Source organism: Carettochelys insculpta, chromosome 6 (assembly GCF_033958435.1).
Source record: "Carettochelys insculpta isolate YL-2023 chromosome 6, ASM3395843v1, whole genome shotgun sequence".
Classification (NCBI taxonomy): Eukaryota; Metazoa; Chordata; order Testudines; family Carettochelyidae; genus Carettochelys; species Carettochelys insculpta.
In genome coordinates this window covers 107,446,459-107,469,290 of record NC_134142.1, presented here as the reverse complement: position 1 = coordinate 107,469,290, position 22,832 = coordinate 107,446,459, and the positions used below count along the sequence as shown (strand labels likewise).

At 43.7% G+C, this 22,832-nt stretch overlaps 1 protein-coding gene across 1 annotated transcript in view; it reads left to right on the top strand.

Annotated features, from left to right (window-relative positions):
* Nucleotides 1-4,003: 4,003 nt before the first annotated feature.
* Nucleotides 4,004-22,832, top strand: part of IGSF22 (immunoglobulin superfamily member 22) — a 42,552-nt gene continuing 23,723 nt past the window's right edge. The window contains exons 1-10 of the mRNA XM_074999052.1: nucleotides 4,004-4,071; nucleotides 12,816-12,968; nucleotides 13,590-13,721; nucleotides 14,505-14,641; nucleotides 15,732-15,831; nucleotides 17,328-17,367; nucleotides 17,884-18,058; nucleotides 19,007-19,120; nucleotides 20,322-20,484; nucleotides 21,893-22,165. Coding sequence (XP_074855153.1) covers nucleotides 12,860-12,968; nucleotides 13,590-13,721; nucleotides 14,505-14,641; nucleotides 15,732-15,831; nucleotides 17,328-17,367; nucleotides 17,884-18,058; nucleotides 19,007-19,120; nucleotides 20,322-20,484; nucleotides 21,893-22,165 — 1,243 coding nt within the window. The 5' untranslated portion in view covers nucleotides 4,004-4,071; nucleotides 12,816-12,859. The remainder of the gene's footprint in view (nucleotides 4,072-12,815; nucleotides 12,969-13,589; nucleotides 13,722-14,504; nucleotides 14,642-15,731; nucleotides 15,832-17,327; nucleotides 17,368-17,883; nucleotides 18,059-19,006; nucleotides 19,121-20,321; nucleotides 20,485-21,892; nucleotides 22,166-22,832) is intronic.

The following is a 22,832-nucleotide window of genomic DNA, read 5'->3' as shown; positions in this document are numbered from 1 at the left end:
TCACATTCCTCACAAACGTGAGATGCATTAGTACAATAGATACCACATTCCAAAGAGAATTCAACAGCAGGGTGTGAAACTCACTTCCACACAAACAGCCTATACAGGCCACATGTGGTTTGTCTACACTGGAACACAGGAGCTGCAGCACAGGTGCCACTGGGCCAAGTTAACAGATGTGGACTTTGGCTGACGGACTAAAAATTGTTATGTAGATATTTGGGCTTAGGCTGGAGTCTAGACTCTGGGATCCTCCCCCTATCCCAGAGCTCAAATGGCCAGCCCAAACCCAAACATCTGCATAACAATTTTATAGCCCTGCGGATCAAGTCAGAGTCAGCTGACCTTGACCAACCATAGGTGTTTAATAGCTGTGTAGATGCAGCCTTAAGGCCCAGAAAGGTGACTTTGCCCTATGTTCATTTTACTGATGAAGAAGCAGAGAAAACAAAAGTGACTTATTCAAAGGTAGCCTCAGAGGGATTGCCAGGTTAGTCTGTGGCATCACATAAAAGCAGGACTGTGTGTAGCACCTTAAAATCCTGCCCCCGCAACTGTCTAATGAAATCCAAACTGACAGAAATTTTGATTATGTTCATATGAAAAAAAAATGCCTTCCAGCAGGTGGAAAAAAATAAGTCTGTAGAATATAAAAACTTTATTAATCAGTGTATAAGTATGAATACACACACCAGAAACCAGTGACATAGTTCAACATTTTTAATTAGATGGATGGCCCTGAGACGCAGCAGCTGATCTTGAAATTTCACTCCCCTCCACCCCCCCATAAGGGGGCCCATCACGCACTTTGCATCCCCTTGGCTTATAGTATCTAAATGAAAGCTACTAGGTTGATGGATTGGTGTACAAAGCCCTAAGAAGGCTAGAATGCCAGTGTCCTGATTTCTAGTTGTTTGTTCTCTCCCCCAGTATCAGGTTGCTCAGGTGCTGCTTTTCTTTGTCTCTTCTCTCTCTGGCTTCTCAGACTGCAGACAAGGAACTGCACGGCACCGTTATTATTCTAAAATGTTCATTGCCACCGTTCTGTGGGAATCATTCCAGCCCTGTTTCTTGCCAGCCCCCTTCTCATGTGATCAGCTTCCTCTCCTCCCCCTTGCCCATCAGCACTTCTTTGCATCCATGCAACAGAGAATTCCTTTAGCAGCACGTGTCTTATTACAAAGCTTTCTCCTTTGAGAAGCTGTAATGCTTCCCTGAGTCAAAGTTTTATTCTTATGTCTGACTGGAGTTCCTCTGGTCCCAGTGGCAGCTGCAAGTCTTCTGTTTTCTTCTTATAAGGCAAAGGCTTTTTGCAGCAGTGCTTTTCTCTGGGGATCCAAAGGAGAGAACCCAGCATGGCCCCACCTGCTCTGCCCCTCCTTCTTCATGCACTTAAATTATGTGCTTTGGAAATGTGTGCAGGCAAACCATCAGATATAAAGAAGAAGAAAAGGCTCTGGGTGGATGTCCATTGCATGAGCAAAGGAACGATAGCTTAATGGGGTCTTGTGTTAGAGGGGAAAGAAGGCGGGGGGGAGAATGTTTCTGCAGGACTTAGAACTGAAGAGTGGGATTCTACTTCCAGATTATAGATAGCATTCCAAACTTTCAAAGATCAGTAACTAAATATGTATTCAGGCACTCAAATAAGTATTATGAATATTTAGGTATTGGATTCCCTAGTGCATCTGTTGGTTTATTATTCTGATTGGGAGGAAAATACTCACCGCAGCTCACAGGGGTATGCCAAGGCTTCATTTATTAGATTTTTCCATGAGCTTTTGCTCTTTGCTCTACATGCAAAGGATTACTGCCATAGTGACCCAGTGGGATCCACAACTGTCATGAAAAGAAGTCCAGCAAAAAACAGGTCATTTCAGGCACAACCATAAGGTGTGTGAGAAGGGTCCTGAAGAGGTGGAGAATTTCCGTTTAAATGCTCATTTGACTTTTAAATATCACCTGAAACTTTATAAAAAAAAAAAGACAAATGTGCACTATTTTTCAGCTAAGTACCATCTGCATGGTTGTTTGGCTGGCTGGATTGCTCCAGGGTATGACTGCAGACCAAAGAATAAATCCTTGTTGCCCCATCTTTGGATACTTTTCACCCAGGCAATCAACAACCTATTCTAACAGGGTAGCTGCAAATTCCCCTTGCATCCCAGGAGTGGTAAAATTGGCTCTCCCCTCCCCAGCCGGTAGACAGTTCTGACTTGCACCAGACCAACTCCCCAGCGAGCAACAAAATAGAATGGAAAAGTGATTTAGAGCCACAGTTGCCCCCTGTTCTTCTCAGGTCTTATGAGCACAGCTCAGTCAAATCTAGGGATCTAACCATCATGGGTGTCTAGGTACAATAAGTCAGATCAGAACCTGAAGTGGGAGGAGTGGAAAAGGTGGGGGGAATTGTATTTCAGTAGATTGTGAAACAAATGTGAAGAGATGGGTTTTTATTCCCCCCTTAGGAAAATGAGAGCTTGGCTTGAAAATCTCTTCTGTTTCTACCTACCTGGGTTGTTTGTTTCTGCTGTAGAATTTTGAAGGCGGGGGGATGAAAAGTCATGACTTGAGGGATTTAGCAGCAAGCAACAAATAACACCCATAGACATTTGAAACCAAGACCAATGCAGTTTACATGCTATTCCATTTTGCTAAAGGCATCTGTGTTAAAGGGAACAACGGGTTCCAGAGGAATGAGAGCAAATGAACAGAGCTGAGATTCTATAGAAATGGAATCCCATTTTTATCCAGCAAAGACTACTGTGGGTGTTAAATTATGCCCAGCATATGGCTCTCTTGTGCTCTCTGGAAAAATACACTGTTTCAGTTTCTGTGTATTTTTATTGCAGTTTTTTACCTTCTCACTTGGCTAGAATGTTAGAAATCATCACACGGTTGTATATTCCCAGGAGAATTTCCCATTTGAAAGCACTGGAAGTTTTGCACAAAAGTCATTTCTCTCTGATGGTTCTCGGAAACCAACTAGTGATAGACATTTCTTTGCATTCAGGTCTTCATTTTGCTAGACTCCTATACTTCAGAAAGTAATGGTGGATTATTTCCCAGAGCCATCTGGGACAGATTCAGCTCTCATTCATTCCTAGAATAAATCCAGAGTAACCAACCTAACAGCACTTTGAAAGGCTATCAAATAAAGATAGATAATTTATGGCCATGGCTTCAGCTGCAGAACTAACAAAAGGTCTACTTTGGATATTTTGGAATGAGAAGTGCTATATAAATTGAAGGATGCTGTTATGTGTTTATTGTTTTAGCATTACTATTTTTATGTCAAATAAAGTGAAAGCAAAATGATCAGATTCTGATATTTTTATTCGTGCTGAAAAGTACCCTGCTTTGTGAGAACTCCAACTGATTTCACTGGGATAGTTCTTCAATAAAAACTTTAGCAAAGCGGCAACTCCACGTGGAAGGGTGGGAGGCTATAGAGTACAGAATATAAAAGGGCAGATTTTTCAAAAAAGCTCAGTACCCATTTTCAGAAGAGCTCTAATACCACTGGGGCACTCAAGTCTAGTGGCCAGATTTGTGAACGGTGGAAGGTGCATTAAAAATCTGGCCATTTCATTTAGGTTGCTCAGCTAGTGTTAAGCTTTTTTTTTTTTTTGAAAATTGGGTCTCTTATTTAGGTGCGTTAATAGAAACCCTTAAGGTGCTGAACTCTTTTGAAAAACCTCACCTCAAAAGTTTTATATTTTAAAACACACAACATAATACAAAGAGTTGAGCTGAGGTCTCGATGACCTTCAGATGGGTTATTCTTGTTATATAGTCATCATTGCCCTTAAAATGTTATCATCCTATTCCTCCAAGCATGTGCTGAAGTCAGTGTAATGGATGTAACTACATAGCCCACAAGAGGCCAGTGTGTATTTAAAGTTTGAACTACTTAGATCCATATTTGTCCTATGCTGAGGGACCCAGCTGTCTTCCTGAGACTGCAACCCTCTGCAGTACTTCACATCAGTCAAAGGATACAGAAAGATCCACTGATGGTCTGAAAACTCATTGGAAGTCTCAAACAGGACTGTGAAGCTTGAAGAGAAGGTAAGCTTTATATCAAAAATATTGCCTGTAATGTCAATGTACAAGATATTCTGTAAATGTCTTTGCTGTAGGTGTCTGGGGTGGTGAAGAGTTGTCTCACATGTTTAGCTTTATTTTAATTTTTGTTTAGGTCATTGTTTTGGGATAGGAGAATTAACCATTCTGAAAAAAAGGAATTTCATAACATACCACCTTGAAGCACCATCATTTGAGATATTTAAATCTAGGCTTTTCAAAGGTACCAAAAATATACTGAAGAGAATAATTCTACTCTAGCTATAGGATGGACTAGAAAACTTTTGCACCTTGATCTTCGGTCACTGAGACAAATTTACTAGTCTTGGCTCCAAATCTTTGCACATACAGTTTAATTGCATTGGGCATCCATTTCTGAAGCCCCAACTTTCCTTGCAGATACTTACTAAGAAATAATAATAAATATAGTGCAGCAATGACACTAGAAAGGATGGGTGAAAATAACCTCTCTGCTGGAGTTATCCAATGTATGTATGTTCCCCATTATTTATTTCTGTCTCTAAGGGATTTGTCTGCACTGTCATTTTGTGTTCTTCCTCGGTCAAAGACCAAGGTACAAGTTGAGCCGACGTGATGGGTAGCAATATAGGATAGTATATGCCATATCTTTTAAGTCTGATATTTTGGGCCCCTGAAGTTGATGCTGATCTCACAGGAGAGCAAGATATTTCTGTGCCAACTAGCAGACCTTAAGCAATGAAATTGTCTTATGTGCAGAAAAGTTGTCACTGGCCATAGATTTAAACTTGTTTTTTCTCTGGTTCAGGTAAGGATAATCTGGAGGGAGAGTCAGAGGTACATTTGGGATGAGAGGAAGAAGCAATCCTGTGGAGGTTGATATTTAAACAATGGCCACTGTTTGGTGCTGCTTAGGGTTTTGAAATCTTAGAATAAATCCCAAGGCATATGGATTACAGGACAGGGACACAAGAGATGTGATCAAGGCGTGTGATAAATACACTTCTACCATTAGCACCTGCTTTCAGTGTTAGAGCAAAATGTGGTTCTTCCCAGTGTGTTTGGTATTACAAACACTGCCCCCTCTCCTATGCTTTGGCCACTCCCACACACAACCATCACCTTTGTCAAAAATATTGTATGTTAGGGAAGAGAGAATGGGAGAAGAGCAAGAGAAGTGAGGGGAAGGAAGACACTTAAGGTAGTCTGTGAAAGCAAAACTCTTCTTTCACCTCCCTCTTAACAAGCTTGTTTCATAGTAGACGCAAGTTTTCGGAAGCCCATCAGGGAAATGACGCAAGAGCAGAATGGAGCCAGTCTCAGGCATGGAGGGAACAGTAGAGATGTACAGAATTGGAATTGTGCTTCGCCTCTGTCCTCTCCTCACAAGGAGCCAAAGGAGACTTCTCGTCAATACAAGCACAAGGATGCTACACTGGCCTCCCTCACTCTCTGCCTGGGGCAGGAGCAGCAAAGGAGGGAAGGCCTGGTGACAGGATCATAGTACATGACACTATGGAGATTCTGGGCTTTGAGGCAGCCCATGGGAGGACACCATAAATTAGAGCACCCCTGGAAAGGGATTCATTTACGCAGGGAGACATCTCATCCCCCCTGGCAGCTCAGAAACTCATGGGGTATGTACATTCCACATTATAAGAGAAGAAGTTAGGGGGCAGCTTTGGGCCCAGAAAGAACTTTGCCCCACCCCTACACCTACCCCCTACACCCCTGGCAACCATAAGAATATGCTCCTGCTGTAGGAAGGATCTTAAAAATGAGCCAGACAACTCAGATGGGGGCAGACGGGGAACAGGACAGGTATACCCTGAGAGCTCCTGATACACCCTGAGATATTCCCAGGTATACCCTGAGAGCTCCTGGCCAAAGCTGCCACAGAAGCCTTTCCTGGGGAATGAGGGTCTATCAGCTGAGTCCAGCTGGCCTAAAAGTTCTGTTATGCCCATTTCCCATTGCAGTCTCAAGCTGGGCTTTGAGACTGTGGAGGGGGTATGGATCGTAGTAAGTAGCTCAGGGAGGCCCAGTCTTGGGACATGCCTCCATGCTCACTTTTCAAAGCTCCCCGAGTCAAAGCCTAGTAGAATGGAAGGCATGGGCTCCTATACCAAGCCCCTACATATGAATGTAAACCTCATTTCCATCCCTCCCTTGGTGTAGTGAGAAGTCTGAGGTGCTGAAAGTTTCATTGCAAGGTCAAGCCACTTCCAGGGGCCAAGTGAGAGTGTGCGGATCTTTTCCAGTTGTAAGGAGGCAAGGCCCTCTACAGTACACTGGATTCTGCTACCCGGTAAACGGTTGAGGGGAGTGGTGTTGAGCTAAATTGGTGACCCAGCCTGAGAGCTGAGTTGCCACTCACCAGAAGATAGACCATTCCATTATTAGAGGGGTTGCCACCAGGTGGCATCAGAGACCAAGAGTGGAAACTGAGGGCCCAGTGTTCCAGTCATTAGACATCATCACCAAAAAACATGTCCTCTAGTCGTAGATGTTCATAAAGGTGGCGTAAAGTTCCTCTTCCCATGGATTTTGTCTTCTGCCCTGCATCCCCTAGAGGTTTAACACATAATTTCAACCCATACCAGCCCAGGTCATTGTTCCAGAAAGCTGGGTGAGAGGCAATCAGGTTCCAGATGAGGGTTCTGTGCTCTGACATGATTCTTTAACACCACACGATTGTGTCAGGAATTCATGGATCTGTGCCCTCGTCTTTCTTCTGTGCTGGTTGCCAAGGAGCACTTTTAGCACTAGGAGAGCAAAACTTAAGGTGTTACTATGACAAGAAGTCCTGTGGCACCTTTATAGACTAACAGATTTTTGGAGCATAAAGCTTTCATGGGCAAAGACCCACTTAGCCTATAAGGTGCCACAGGACTTCTCATTGTTTTTGCTGATACAGACTAACAATGGTGCCCAGTCAAGTATCCTCCCCACTCCTGTCATTCACTGGGTGCACATGATCAATAGCTATGGACCCTGCTACTTCTATTGGTATGAGACTTGTTAGGGGGAGCAGAAAGAAGGTGTGGTCTTCTCCCTTAGCCTTGCTGAAGAGGCCGTGAATACAGCACACTGTTCCAATAGCACAATGGGTATGCTTCCTACATACTCCTTTCAGAGGTGTGCTTGCCAGAGAGACACTACTTCCTGCAGCTCTACCCAGGGCATATGGTCCGGTCTGTGCCCTACTGCAGGCTGTGGGATGCACCCATAGTTGAAATTTTCGCTCCAGGCTTTGTTTAGGAAATTCCTATCCCGCTCCTCTGATTCACTCTTTAAAATTAATGGATTAAAAAACCCTTAATAAAATACAAATGAATAAATATCAGGAACCTGCTCCTGGGCAGAGCGCCCATTGACTTTCATGTTGCAAAATGAAGGTGTCAGATCCTATTTACACAGAAGAACCTTTGTTTCAGTGAGTAAGCTACAATGAGGTCACTCCAGTTAGTAAGTGCTAGTTATATGAGTAAAAGTTTCAGGGACATAAAACCTTTAAATAAATGATCAGAACTGGTGCAGTGCAGCATATTTTACGTTCACAGCCAGCTCCTCAGCTGATATAAATTGAGCTAGTCAGAAAAAAAAACAAAACAAAACAAAAAAAACCAGTTTATAGAATCATTGACGATTGGGGTTGGAAGAGCTAAAAGCAGGACCAATCCCACTAAAATCCTTACAGACGGGGCTTTGTTATGCCTGGTCTTAAAATACTCTAGGGCTGGAGTTTCCACCACCTCTCTAGGTGACCCTTTCCAGTGCTTCACCACCCTCCTGGTGAGGTATTTTTTTCTAATATTCATCCCAGACCACTCATGCTGCAACTTAAAATCATTGCTCCTAGTTCTGCCATCTACCACCACTGCGAATAACCTGGCTCTATCCTCTTTCAGGTAGTTGAAGGCTGCTGTCAAATCCTTTCTCATTCTTCTATTTCTGCAGACTAAATAAACTTCATAAGTCACTCCTCATAAGTCACATTCCCCAGCCACCTAATCATTTTCTTTGCCCTCAGCTGGACTCTCTCCAATTAGTCCACGTTCTTTCTGTAATGAGGAGCCCAAAAATGGATGCAGTCCTCCAAATGTGGCCTCACTAGTGCCACATAGGCTACGTCTACATGTGAAGCCTACATCGAAATAGCTTATTTCGATGTAGCAACATCGAAATAGGCTATTTCGATGAATAACGTCTACACGTCCTCCAGGGCTGGCAACGTCGATGTTCAACTTCGACGTTGCGCGGCACCACATCGAAATAGGCGCTGCGAGGGAACGTCTACATGCCAAAGTAGCACACATCGAAATAAGGGTGCCAGGCACAGCTGCAGACAGGGTCACAGGGCACACTCAACAGCAAGCCGCTCCCTTAAAGGGCCCCTCCCAGACACAGTTGCACTAAACAACACAAAATACACAGAGCTGACAACTGGTTGCAGACCCTGTGCCTGCAGCATGGATCCCCAGCTGCCGCAGCAGCAGCCAGAAGCCCTGGGCTAAGGGCTGCTGCCCACTGTGACCGTAGAGCCCCACAGGGGCTCGAGAGAGAGCGTCTCTCAACCCCTCAGCTGATGGTCGCCATGGCGGACCCCGCTATTTCGAAGTTGCGGGACGCATAACGACTACACGTTCCCTACTTCGACGTTGAATGTCGAAGTAGGGCGCTATTCCTATCCCCTCATGGGGTTAGCGACTTCGACGTCTCGCCGCCTAACGTCGAAGTTAACTTCGAAATAGCGCCCGGCGCGTGTAGCCATGACGGGCGCTATTTCGAAGTTAGTGCCGCTACTTCGAAGTAGCGTGCACGTGTAGACACGGCTATAGAGGGGGATAATCACTTCCCTTGATCTGCTGGCAATGCTCCAACCAATGCAGCCCAATATGGTGTTAGCCTACAAGGGCACACACTGACACAAAAACAGCTTCCTGCCCACTGTAATCCCCCGGTCTTGTTCTGCAGTATTGCCACTTAGCCAGTGGGTCCAAAGGCTGTGGCAGTGCATGGGATGCTTCCATCCTAAGTACAGGACTCTGCACTTGTTCTTATTGAACTTCATCAGATTTGTTTTGCCCCAGTCCTCCATATTTTCTAGGTCACTGTGGACCCTATTCCTACCATCCAGCATATCTACTGGCCCCCAGCCACACACACACAGTTTAGTGTCATCCATGAACTTGCTGAGGGTGCAGTCCATCCCCTCATCCAGGTCATTAATGAAGATGATGAACAAAACTGGCCCTAAGACCAGCCTGTAGGACCCTCCCCTTGGCTGCCATTAGACATTGAGCCATTGATCACTCCCTGTGGAGCCCAACAATCCAGCCAGCTTTCTACCCACCTTATAGTCCATTCATCCAATCCATACTTCTTTAACTTGCTGGCAAGAATACTGTGAGAGACCACATCAAAAACTTTGCCAAAGTAAAGGTCTATCATATCCACAGAGCCAGTTATCTCATAATAAAAGGCATGTTGGTCGGTCAGGCATGACTTGTCCTTGGTAAATCCATGTTGACTGTTCCTGATCACCTTCCTATCCTCCAAGTTATGCTGGTTTACCCATGTTGAGGAGCCAGTCCTCAAACTCTAACGTACTAAATGCATTCCTAGTCAGGGAAGTAGAGAGGAGCACAAGCTCTGGCAAGTTGTGTAAAAGTATAAGCAGTCAGGGCAAGAAAGAATCTGAAGAACAGGTGACTAAGGATATAAACCTTAACTACAAAAAAGAAAGCATATCAGAATTAGGAATCCTGTGAAAGAGTTAGTGGGGCCATTCTAGACAATCAAGGTGCTAAAGGCAATCTCAAGAACAGGGCTATTTTGGAAAAGCTAAATTAATTTTTTGCATCAGTCTTTACTGCAGAAGATGTGGTGGAGGGCCCCATGCCTGAGCCCTTCTCTTTGGTAGACAAAGTGTAGGAATTGTCTGAGATGTCCGTAGAGGAGGTCTGGGAACAAACTGATATATTAAACAATAATAAGTCACCAGGACCAGATGGCATTCACCCAAGAGCTGCAAAGGAACTCAGATATGAAATTGCTGAACTACGAACTGTGGTATGTAAACCATTGCTTAAATCCGCCTCTGTACCAGATGGCTGCAGAGTAAATCATATAGTATCTATTTTTAAAAGGCTATAGAGGTAACACTGGCAATTTAAGACCAATATACGTAATTTCATAGAGAGAAATTGCTTAAAGCTATAAAAAGAACAAAGTTATCAAAAACATAAACACAATATGTTGGTAAAGAGTCAACATGGCTTTTATCAAGGGAAAACATATCTCACCAATCTATTAGAGGGCGGCAACAAGCATGTAGACAAGGGTGATCCAGTTAAATTATTTGAGAAAGCCAAAGTCCCTCAACAAAAGCTCTGAAGCAAACTAAGCAGTCATGGGATTAGTGGAAAGATCTTCTCATGGATCAGTAACTGGTTAACAGATTGGAAACAAAAGATAGGAATAAATGATCAGTTTTCACAATGAAATAAGGTGAATAGCAGGATCGCCCATGAATCTGTACTGTTGAACATATTCATAAATGATATGCAAAAAGAGCTGAATCGTAAGGTAGCAAAATTTGCATATGATACAAAATTACTCAAGATTGTTAAGTTCAAAGCTAACTGTGAGGAGTCCCAAAGGGATCTCTCTAAACTTGGTGATGAGCTACAAACTGGCAGAAAAAATTGTGTTGGTAAGTGCAAAGTAAATCACATTGGAAAACATAATCTCAACTTCATATACAAAATAATGAGGCCTAAATTAGCTGTTACCACTCAAGAAAGCAATCCTGGAGTCACAGTGGGTAGTTCTTCAAAAACATGGCAGTCAAAAAAGGTAGCAGAATGTTAGGAGCCATCACAAAAGGGATAGATAGAAAGTACATCATTATAGAAATCAATTGTATGCCCACACTTTGAATACTGTGTACAATTCTGGTAGGCCCATCTCAATATGGATGTGTTAGACATGGAAAAAGTGTAGAGAAAGGAATTAAAGTAATGAGGGACTTGGGATAGCTTTTGTCTGAGGAGAACGTTCTAAAATGATGAATGATATGAAGAAGTATTATTTCCCCATTCGTGTAACACTCCAAAGAGGGGATCACTCGATGAAATTAGCAGGCAGCAGGTTGAAAATAAATGAAAAGAATAACTCACAGTCAACCCATGGAACCGGGTTTCACAGGATGCGCTGAAGGCCAAATGTATATCTGGGTTACAACAAAAAAATCAATAAATTCATTCAGGATAGGTCCATCAATAGCTATTAGGTAAGATGGTCAGGGACCTTATGATCTGGGTGTCCCTAAACCTCCAACTTCCAGAATGTAGGACTGAGCAACAAGAGATGTGGCACTCAAAATTGTCCTGTTTTGTTCATTCCCTATGAAGCATCTAACATTGGCTAGTGCCAGAAACAGGATATTGGGCTAGACCGGTGGCTGTCAATTTTTTCCACAATACTGTACTCCTTTCAGGAGTCTGAATTATCTAGTGTATCTCCAAGTTTCAGTTCACTTAAAAGCTACTTGATTACAAAAGCAGCAAGGGAGGTTTAGGTTGGACTTTAGGAAAAAGTTCCTAACTGGCAGGGTGGTCAAACAGTGGAATAAATTGCCAAGGGAGGTTGTGGAATCTCCATCGCTGGAGATATTTAAGAACAGGTTAGATAGATGTCTATCAGGGACAGTTTAGACAATACTTGGGCCTGCCATTGGGACAGGGGGCTGGACTCGATGGCCTCTCGAGGTCCCTTCCAGTCCTAGTATTCTATGGCACTCAGACACAAAAATACAAATGTCACAGCCTTCTGAAAAGTTGCTTACTTTCTCACATATCATATAATTATAAAATAAATTTACTGGAATCTAAATATTGTACACGTTGCACCTCTCAAATCTGGTCCTTGCTCATCGGGCAGGACCACAGATGTTGCTGGATGAGAGCGTAGTGGGCCAGTGAAGGAGTCCCAGGTGAGCTGGGAGGCAGAGCCTCTGCCTGCCGCGCAGCAGCAGGGATGGGTGGTAAGGGCTGGCAGGAGCCCTGTGGCAGCTGCTGGAAGACTGGGCCGGGGCCAGAGTATCAGGGAGGAAGGCTGGAGCTGCAGCTGTCCCAGAGTGTGGAGCTGTCTGGGTTCAGAAGCCCTAGACCTTCTCTTGTCCGGCAAATTCTCTTGCTCAGGACTTGTATGTCCCAAGCATGCCAGATAAGAAAGATGCAACCAGTACTTACATTTCAAGGTACAATATATCCAGCAGTATAAAAATAATCATTGTATGAAATTTAGTTTGTGCTGACTTCTCTAATGCTTTTAATGTAGCCCACTGTAAACCTAGGCAAATATCTGGATAAGCTGATAACCCCACTGGAAGACTTCTCTGTACCCGCAAAGGTAAGTGTGCCCCTCATCCACTGGGCTAGATGGACCATTGGTCTGCCCCAGTATGGAAATTCTTATATTCACTAATTTTGACCAAAAATGCAGCATCTTGGAGCCTTCTGAAATGAATATTTTCAAAATCTTTGCCTTAGCCTTTGGGTTGATAAGCACTGAATTGTTCTTCTGTGATAGTTCATGGAAGAACTTTATCCTGATTTGCTGAAAAACACAGAACTGCCCAAATGGCACTGCAAAGCCTTATATCTGAGCAGATCAACTAGGGATGGGTGGTTGTTTTGTTTTTTTTTTAATTCCATTCTGTCTTCCCTTTCTCCCCACTAAAGTTTGCACATATACTGAGGAGTGCAGAAGTCAAGATAGTTGCATCATGGCAACCACAGTTATACAAAGGTCCAGCATGGTCCAGCAACATCATTCCATTAAAGTCTCCAGCTCCCAGATGCAATATACATCCCAGAACACCAAGATTGTGGGAGGCAAGTATTTGAGTCTCTAGAAGCTAAATCCATCTCAACAGGTGTTGTCGTGGCTTTTATAATATAAATCTGGCTGTCATAAGGAGTCATCTTTCCTTGTAATGCTTGCATTTCTGAGTGCATGGAATAGTATGGTTGATTAGTCCATGGTCCGCACTAGAAACCACAAGCAAAAAATAAGCCTTGGGAAGCTGAAACCCAATGCAAAGTGCATGACAACTACAATTATTGAAACTTCCTCAACTTTTGAAAAGCAGCTTTTCTAGCTATGGTACTTACTTGGCCTTCACTTTCATCATATATGAGTGCCTCTCAACCTGTAATGTTTTTTATCTTAAGAACCCCTGTGAGGTAGGGAAATGCTGTTATCCTCATTTTACAGATGGGGAACTAAGTCTAAGAGAGATTAAGTGACTTGTCCATCACACAGACAATCTGATGAACTAAGGCTTGAACCTGGGTTTCAAGTCCTCAGGCTAGTGCCATCGGAGCCATCCTTCTATCAGGATTTCAGCTGGCCTAAAGAGTTAATGGACTATGGGGGCCTCCCTGGCCCTCCCAAGAAACTCCTTCTAAACCACATTTCTGTTCCTCCTGACGATTATATTTTTCCTCTAACAGAGGAAGTTGTTTCTAGGAGATCTTCTGCGACTGTGGAGTCCTTCAGCATGGTGACACGCTCCCTTGAGATCCCTTTGGGAGAAAGCATCCCTGAATTTGTGGAGAAGCCTCATCCACTGACAGCCGCTGAGGGTAAGCAGCACCGCATTCCACTGAAAAGACAACTCATTAGGTAATAAATATATTAGGTTTCAAAACAGGTGCCTGAAAGGGGAATGCAAACTTGCATGTGTGGATGCAAAAAGGCCATTGCACATGTAAAACATGTAGCCGAACACACAAAATGGCTAACTGTGCATGCAAATGGCTGTTTTCATTTGCAGATGCCTGCCAGGTATACTCATCTGTTTAGTCAGGTGTATGTTTATTTTTAGGGCCTTGCCCTGTGCATATTGTAGTAGATGGCAAAACTCCCTTTAACTTGAAACGTGCAGATGACTCTTTATTGAGAGCCAAATCATGCCAGTCTTCCTCAGGTAAACCTCCAGTCTGGGGATGTTCTGTATAAGTAAGGCGAGAAGAACAAGACCCTTATAAATAAATGTAGAAATAAATAAGTTCTCTAGTCATCCATAGAGTCTTCCAGGAAAAGTGGAGTATACAAGATCTGAATGTCTAATGTGAAACAGAGAGACTTCTTGAGTCTTCAATGCTCATCTTTCACTAAAAGGGGCCAATTCCATTTTACCTTTTCCTGAAAGTGCAAATCACTTTTAGTGAGTCTGTTTTACCCAGAGTGTAACTTGTCTGGAATCAATAGAAATACATTAATCTGACCTTTGCCTAAAAAGGAAAAGAGGTTATACAGTTAAGATAGCCCTGAGTAATTGAGATGAGTGTAAAGAAACTACACTATGGACAAATGTTGTTCCTTTTTAATTCTTCACTGTATTGTTTCTCCTCCTTGAATTTCAGGAGACAAAGCAATATTTCGAGCTAAAGTGAAAGGTAACCCCAAGCCCAGTGTAACATGGAAAAGGGAAAGTGGGATACCGATAAAAGAAAGTTCAAAGATGTTTTTTGATAGTATCAATAAGGAGTTTGTGCTAAAGGTAATGCATGTCTTCCACTATTTTTGGTGCATAATTGATTGTATTTTCATTATAACTATTGATTGTATTACCATAATAACTATAAAAAAGTAATACAGCATTCTTCAGCAAGGATCTAAGCAATTATAGTTTTCCATAGTCATGCTATAATATTTGGGGGTGTTACTTGACCCATAAGTGAGAACATTCAGCCCTGTACTGAGCACAGGGCCCTGATAATAAGAACAGAGCATTTTTCATGATACTTGTACAGCATCTAGCACAATGGGCCCCTGATTTTTCATTGTAGTTACCAGGCACAACTTTAATGGAAATGATGATAATAAATTATGCTGATGGACCCCCACATCACCCTTATTTCATGCTGGGGGTCATTTGCAACAAATGTTCTCCCCTTATGTTCACCTTCCTTCATCTCCCCCATCTGCTCTCTCCTTGACCCTCTCCTAATTCATGTCATCTTTTAGGACTTTATGCTCTCCAGCCTGCCAGATGATGCATGCCAAGCTCTTTCCCTGTCCTGCTCCACAAAGCTTCCTCATGAAAACCCACTAGTTTTATGACCCTCAGACTTAGTGCTTGGTAGCTATCCTGTTCTTCATTGAAGGCTCTTCATGCAAGACATGCATGTTTTGGGTCATATTCACTTCCATGCAGAGAGCAAGGCTAAAGGACAGATCAGGAAAGAAACTCAGCTATTTTTGCTGATAATCTGTCCCAATTCAGACGCATAGTCTCTAAATCCAGGGCCTGATCCAAAGCCTGCAGAAGTCAATGTAAAGACTCTCGGGCCCAAATCCTCAAAGATAATTAGGCTCCTAAGCCCCACTGACTGCAGTAGGCTTTGGATCAATCCACTAATGCTCGACCTTAATTTCCTTAATCACTTGAGTAAGAGTCATGGGATTGGGCTTCTCCCTCAATGGTTCTATTTGCAACAGATAATTTCATAAACTTGTGGAAAGGAAGAGTTTAAAAATAAATGCATAATGGAATTCCTGAGTCCACTTTAACACATTTGAGCTACTAACTCTTCTGGTAACATCTGGAGCTTTGGTTGGCCACTGTGGCCATGCATTTCTTCTTCCAGCTGGAGTACATCACCCCAGATGATGCTGATAACTACAAATGCATTGCTTCCAATGACCATGCTGATATCATCTACACTGTGTCTTTGATTGTGACTGAAAGTAAGTGCTTAGGTCCAGCTTGATGAATAACTGGACTAATTAATTAAGAATGAGATTTGGAAAGTTCCAAGTAGCTCCTTCTAGGAACGTCCATGAATAATGCTAATGCTTACTTCTAAGTAAGTTTTTCACGCCAGATGAAGAAAAAAAACTACCCTAGCATACTAAATTTTATTTGTGCAAGATGTAATGACAGTAGTAGTCAAGAGTTAGCAATAAAATCAGGATATTTGACCATTTTAATATTTCACAGAATTCCTGCTATCTTACTTTTATCTGTAATAATTATCCCCCCCCCAGTATAATATTGTTGGAGTGCCTCATTATCTATGGTGCATTTGACCCTACAATATCCACAATAGGCTCTTAACACCATTTCTCAGATGGTAAACTGAGGCGAACAGAAACAAGTGACTGGCTCATGGTCACACAGGAACTCTGTGGTAAAGAAGAAAACTGAAACTGGTTCTCTCAAGCTTGCAGTTGGTATTCTAACTGCTGGACCATCCTTGCTCTTAGAGCATGCGTGAGATTCACCCCACATACAGGGTGCCCACAAGCTCTAAGAAAGCTTGAGGTTGTACAGAGGCCTTGTGCAGGCACTCTGAACTGAAGGAAATTTCACCTGAAGCACTAAAAAACAGGCAGATCCCAACATTTCTACTGCCCTGTTAAGCTGTCAGGTGCACCTTTAAACTCCCCCTCCTCCACCACTTCACCCCTGAGATGTTCCTGCACACTGCACTGGGACCTTTGTTTGCCTTCCAGCAGGCGTCTCCCTTTGTTAATTTTGATTATTAATAATGACAGTAATTTCCCCATCATTTTTTTTGTGGGGGGAGTGATGCTTACAGGGCCTGATCCAAAGCCTATTGAAGTCCATTTAAAAGATGCCTGTGAAAAGCCAGTATTTCCATGGCAAGCATCTTGCACTGGCATATGGGAATTGTGGGTTTGGCATTGAGTTTGTGACTCTCCTTGTCCTGGCGTCCCTCCTTGCCCCAAGGCTTTTGGTTAACTCCATTTTATTCTCATGTTGGCTTGTCAAGATGCAGTCAGTAAGAGCCCCCAAGCCCTGACAACAGCACACACTGCTGGCACTACCAGAAGCCAAGCATGTCCCCCACAGCTGTGACTTCCACAGGGCCTCCCACCTCAGAAGAGGCTGTATGATTTTGCCCCCAGAGGAGCAACAGCATTTCCCCTCTACTATACAGTATGATCAGTTGGTCACCAAGTGACACAGCAATGGGCCATTCCATGCCTTCTACTGCAAACTTGTAGACAGCTGCTGTCAATCACTGCTTTATAGCACAGGGTTAGGGAGGTGCTCAAATCACCCTGCTTGGCATTTTCATACCTTGGACCTGCTTTTGAGACCTGCTGCAGGATTTATCCCTTAGCCAGCAGTAGGTGTCAAACCTAAGGGTGTTACTGTTGCTTATTGTGCTTCAGCTGAATGAATAAAATTGTTTACTTCGTGATTTTTTTTCCAGGTCAAGAAAAGTTGGATTTCAAAAAAATGCTTAAGAAAAGGTGAGCAGTTTTATCTCTGGGGGATTTATGTATTATGTCTTTATTTTTATTTCTTTATTTCAATAAGCTGAGCAGGGTTTCTCTGTTGGCCTCTGAGAGACTCTTAGCCATTTCTACAGAGCAGAATGACACTTGAAGCAAAAGCAATGCAGCATTCATGGTTCTCAGCTTTGCTACTGCCATGTTGAGACTCAGGAACTCACACGTCAACCCAATCTTTAATCTGGCTTCACCTCTAGAGCAAAAGGCAACTCCCAGTAGATTCTCTGACATTAGTGCCAGGGAATTTTTCCCTCTCTCCTTCCAGCAGTGGGGGAGACCAACATGCTCCCCACTTTTCCCACAAGTGGGGACTCCCCCACCCCTCCCCTGCCATTCTTGCTGGGAATCCTGCCAATAAGAAGTCTGGGCCTACAGCCTTTGCAGGCAGGGGTCCCGACACATCCAACACTGTAGAGGGGAGAGGAGATTTGTTGAGGTGACATACACCCTGAAGTATATGGGGTCTGTGCCCAGGGGCCCTCCTGCTCCAAAGAAAAAAGAAAAGATGATTGATGAGAAAGAAATGCTCCAGATCCTCTCCAAGGTGCCGAAAAAGGACTTTGAGAAGGTCTGCATGGAACATGGCTTCACTGATTTCCGTGGGCTCCTCAGGAAACTAAAGGAGATGAAGAAGAAAGTGGAGGTTGAGGTTAGTGATGCCGTCAGCTTTCAAAACACCTTGAACATACATTTCTATTTTTGTGTCTATAATGAACAACACTCCTACGCATAAAGTACACTGCAGTAATGGCCTTCAGAGGCAGCATCACTAAACGCTTTACAGAGAGTCAGCTGTAAGCAAAGGAGAAGAGGATTTCATTAGAGAGAGGCCTGGGAGAAAATCCTGATCCAAACTAATTAGCAGGGGAAGGGGGAGTTCAAAATCTGGAAAGGGATCCATGTCCAAGTTTTGCAGCTGTTCCTTCAGCTTGGATTTTCAAAGGGGCATAAAGTTATTAGGTGTCCAAGTCCCATTGAAATTCAGTGAGGGGAATGTGCCTTCAACCCTTTAGAGTATAATGAGTGTTGTAAGAAGAATTCTCATTGTAACACAAGCCTCCACTTGTTCAGCCAGACAAGCCATGCTGAGCCTGCTTTCCTGTACTGTTGTTAATTATCTATGTTATGACCATGAAGTTCTCTCCACAATCAGAGCCCTATTGTGCTCGGGGCTGTAAAACATGGACAATCCATACTCCAAAGAGTTATCATCCAAAAACAGAAGGGAGACAGGGGACATATTACTCACCCTTTTAGAGATGGAGAGCTGACACACAGAAAAATAAAGTGACATGCCCGTGGTCATAGAGGGAGTCTGTGGCAGAGCCAGGAATTTACCTAGCTTCGCAGTGTTCCTACTCAGGTGCCTTAATTGCAAAGTCATCCTTGCTCTCTATGTGCACTAAAAACAATAACACACATCCAGAACATGGAAACAATGTTCCTTTTTAAGTGTTACAAATTCCAAGGACCAGTGCTAAATAAAAATAAGAGGAAGAACAAATCTGTTATTAATAGGAGCAAAGTCCCAGTCTACTTTGAGTTGTGGGAGGCAGCACAGATTTCTGGTTTATTTCTTCATAAACTGCTCTTGCAGGCAGTCAAAGTTCTGAAACCTCTTGAGGATGTTTCGGCAAAAGTGGATTCCACAGCTGCATTTGAAACCATTCTGGAACTGAAGGACCCCAATACTAAGATTACATGGTATAAGGTAACCTCCCATATTCCCTTTGATTTGACTAAAATAGGTGGCAGAACTGAGAGTCAATCTGCGAACATTACTTAACTGAGGACTTTGCTTTTCCGGCTGCATATGCATTGGTGGGCAGGTAAGGGAGGTAAGAATACTGTGTATTATTCAGAGTCCTGTCTGACATTATCTATTTGAGTGATGTACTCCCTTCTTATGCTTTAGGAAAAGACACTGGAGTGCTTCATCTTTGTTAAAGAATCGCTCTAGCACAGATTCCCCTGTTTGGTGTCTTTTCTTTTCAAATTTTACTAGTCCCTTCAACTGCTGACCCTCCATTTATTTTACCTGAAGTCATGATAGGCCAGCTCCAGATGTTTTACCCAGTCAGCCTAAAAACACTGCAAAGTCAGTGCCAGCTAAGGAATGTGCAAAAACAGAGGGCCTGACTCTGGCGTTGAATGGTACTTCACACTGCAAGCCGCGATATTGATTTCAATGAGACTGTTCACAAAGTAACATACAGTGGGAATAAAGAACACCAGACTATAGCCCTGAGTAAAGGCTGTAGGATTTGGGCCACTATAATACCTTGTGATCAGAACAGTCTCATTCATGGGAAAACTCTCAATGTGTCAGGTAGGATAAGAGTTTTGGAGACTATCCCCCTATTTAGCTATGAGTTAAAGATGCCATTTGCTTGGTCACAGTGAGGACCAACAATTGCGGGGAAGAAGGGGGCCAAAGGGGGCAGTTGTCCAGAGGTTTGGCATTTAAAAGGGTTTGGCGCTCCAGCTGGAGTGCCAAGTCCCTCTGAGGTGCCATGGCAGTGCTGCACCACAGCTCTGCGGGGCTCTGAGGGAGCAGGGAGGGCACATGGAGCTGGGCCCCCCTCCCACTTTGCCCCAGGGCCCATGGTAGCCATTGGCCCCGCTTCTCAGTACTACATGGTGTAGTTTTCTAGTAGCCCATTAGCCTCTGAAAGGCTGACCTGACTGGGCAAAGCATCATTGCTGATCACTGATTTCTGTCTGAAACTGGTCAGTAGGCTGTAGATTAAGGACAATTATTATAGGGTTTACCGTGCAGCCCCACTGCAGGATAAGCTGTTGGAGAATCTCCTTAAGCACAGTGTAGTACATATTCCATAGGCATCTGTGCATCTTGGAAGATCCTTTCAAAGGTGCCACCATGTCAACAAAGTAACTGTTCTCCTTTTCAGGGTAATGATCCCTTGCGTATTCAGTACTGCCTAGGAAAATATGAAATGAAGCAGATGGGTACAAAGTACATGCTGTACGTCTTAAATGTGAATGAAAAAGACTTGGGCACTTACAGTCTAGTAGTAGCTGACAAGAAACTCTCAGCACGACTGAAAGTGATAGGTAATTTTTTTATTTTTTAATGCATGTTAAGTGTGTATGTTTATGATGAAACTGAAGATTTGTACTTATATAAAAACTTTCAGGCTTCGTGAGTCAAACTGGAATCTATGTTTTCATATATCTATTTGCAACATCCATGACTCACAGGTCTTTCTATCCTGAAACAGAAACCCACTGCTGTACCTGTCATGATCAACCTCACAATAACCACTGTGCACACACGATCAAGGGATGTACGTGTGAAATGGCAAATTTCAGCATGAAGCTTGGTTATTTACACAATAGGTCAAATTCCCCACTGATGCCAATGGGAGTGACGAGGTTCTGAGTCAGTGGAGTGTAGGGAGAAAGAAGTAAATGATGAAAACACCTTGGCTCTGTCTTTTTAGTGGAAGTGAACTGTACTTACACAATGTCACCAGAAATGGAGGGCAATATACACACCCAGAGAAGATGGCAAATCTTGCTCCACTGCTAGTCCTTGCTCTTGCAGGACAAGTGTGTTATTACAATTTCTCAGGACATCATGGGTCAGAGCCTTAGATTACAGCCCAAATCATCAGGAGTGGGGAAAGACAAAGTCACCACCTTCCTCACCTACAAACTCCTTATTATTTCCCATATCTGCCAGGTACTTCTGTTTATGTAGCATCTCCTGGGGACATAGTCTGCAACCGTTACACATGGTGGGAAGTATCTTACTTAGCTACTTGTTTTAATGGGACCACATGAAGAACAGTGTCCTCCTGGTGCTGTCGGTTCTCATTCTTTATTCCTGAATGTAAAAAATTATATTATGTGGCTAAAGCAAGTAGATGGATTTGGCATAGGATATCCAGTAGGTTGCCAAAGTGATCATGGAACTGCTTTGTTTCCGATGTGGCAGCCTCAGTGATGTCCAGCCTGACTGCTGTCTCTCTGCTTGGCAGATGGCTCCAGATGAAACACTGACTCGAGGAAGGTTTCTGGATTTCAGCTGCACTGAACTGAGGCCATTTGCATTAGTGTGACTATAATCAAGGGAATTAAAAAATAGGAGTGGAGGAAAAGAACAGGAGTAAGGCAAAAGAACTGAACTGAGAAGCAGTGTGCGCACTGGTGATCAACTTTGTAGGAAAACTTTCAAATTTTTTTAAGTACCAGGAACCCCAATGAGACATAGCACAAATCCGTGAGGTTAAAGGAGATGTGCCAGCTTACGTTAAGGATGAATTTCTCCTTGTTATCTCCCTCCAAAAAAAATCAAAATGGTAGGGTCCAATTGTCAGGCATTGCAAATCCATATAGTGCTATTAACTTCAATGGATCCAGCTGAGGATCTAGCCTTGCACAGTGTAGGAAAGTCCTCTATGCTCAGGAACAAATTTACAGTGCTAGCATGACTGTTTGTCTGTCAACCTCTCAACAGATGAGCCCCTAAAGTTCCTGGCAGAAATGAAGCCACTGAAAGTGACAGAAAGGCAGACAGCAGTGTTTGAAATCCGCCTGTCCAAAAAAGTGCCCAATTTCACCTGGAAGTTCAATGGGAAGGAGCTGAAACGGGACGACAAATATGAGATCATCACATCTGACGATGGACTAACCCACACATTGAAAATTAAGGATGTTCGACCCAGTGACATGGGAGAGTTTAGTGCCCAGGCTGGGGATCTGGTGCAGAAAGCGCCACTCTTCATTGAACGTAAGTGATGCGGGGATGCATGCCTGAGCAGTATGTATATAATCACATCCTATGCAGCATCATTTGAATGGGGGACATAAGCCGTGTCTACACGTGCACGCTACTTCAAAGTAGCGGCACTAACTCCGAAATAGCACCCGTCACGGCTACACATGTTGGGCGCTATTTCGACGTTAACATCGACGTTAGGTGGCGAGACGTTGAAGCCGCTAACCCCACGAGGGGTTGGGAATAGCGCTCTACTTCAAAGTTGAACGTCGAAGTAGGGCACGTGTAGACGATCCGCGTCCCGCAACATCGAAATAGCGGGGTCCGCCATGGTGGCCATCAGCTGAGGAGTTGAGAGATGCTCTCTCTCCAGCCCTGGCGGGGCTCTATGGTCACCGTGTGCAGCAGCCCTTAGCCCAGGGCTTCTGGCTGCTGCTGCTGCAGCTGGGGATCCATGCTGCATGCACAGGGTCTGCAACCAGTTGTCGGCTCTGTGGATCTTGTGTTGTTTAGTGCAGCTGTGTCTGGGAGGGGCCCTTTAAGGGAGCGGCTTGCTGTTGAGTCCGCCCTGTGACCCTGTCTGCAGCTGTGCCTGGCACCCTTATTTCAATGTGTGCTACTTTGGCGTGTAGACGTTCCCTTGCAGCGCCTATTTCGATGTGGTGCTGCACAACGTCGA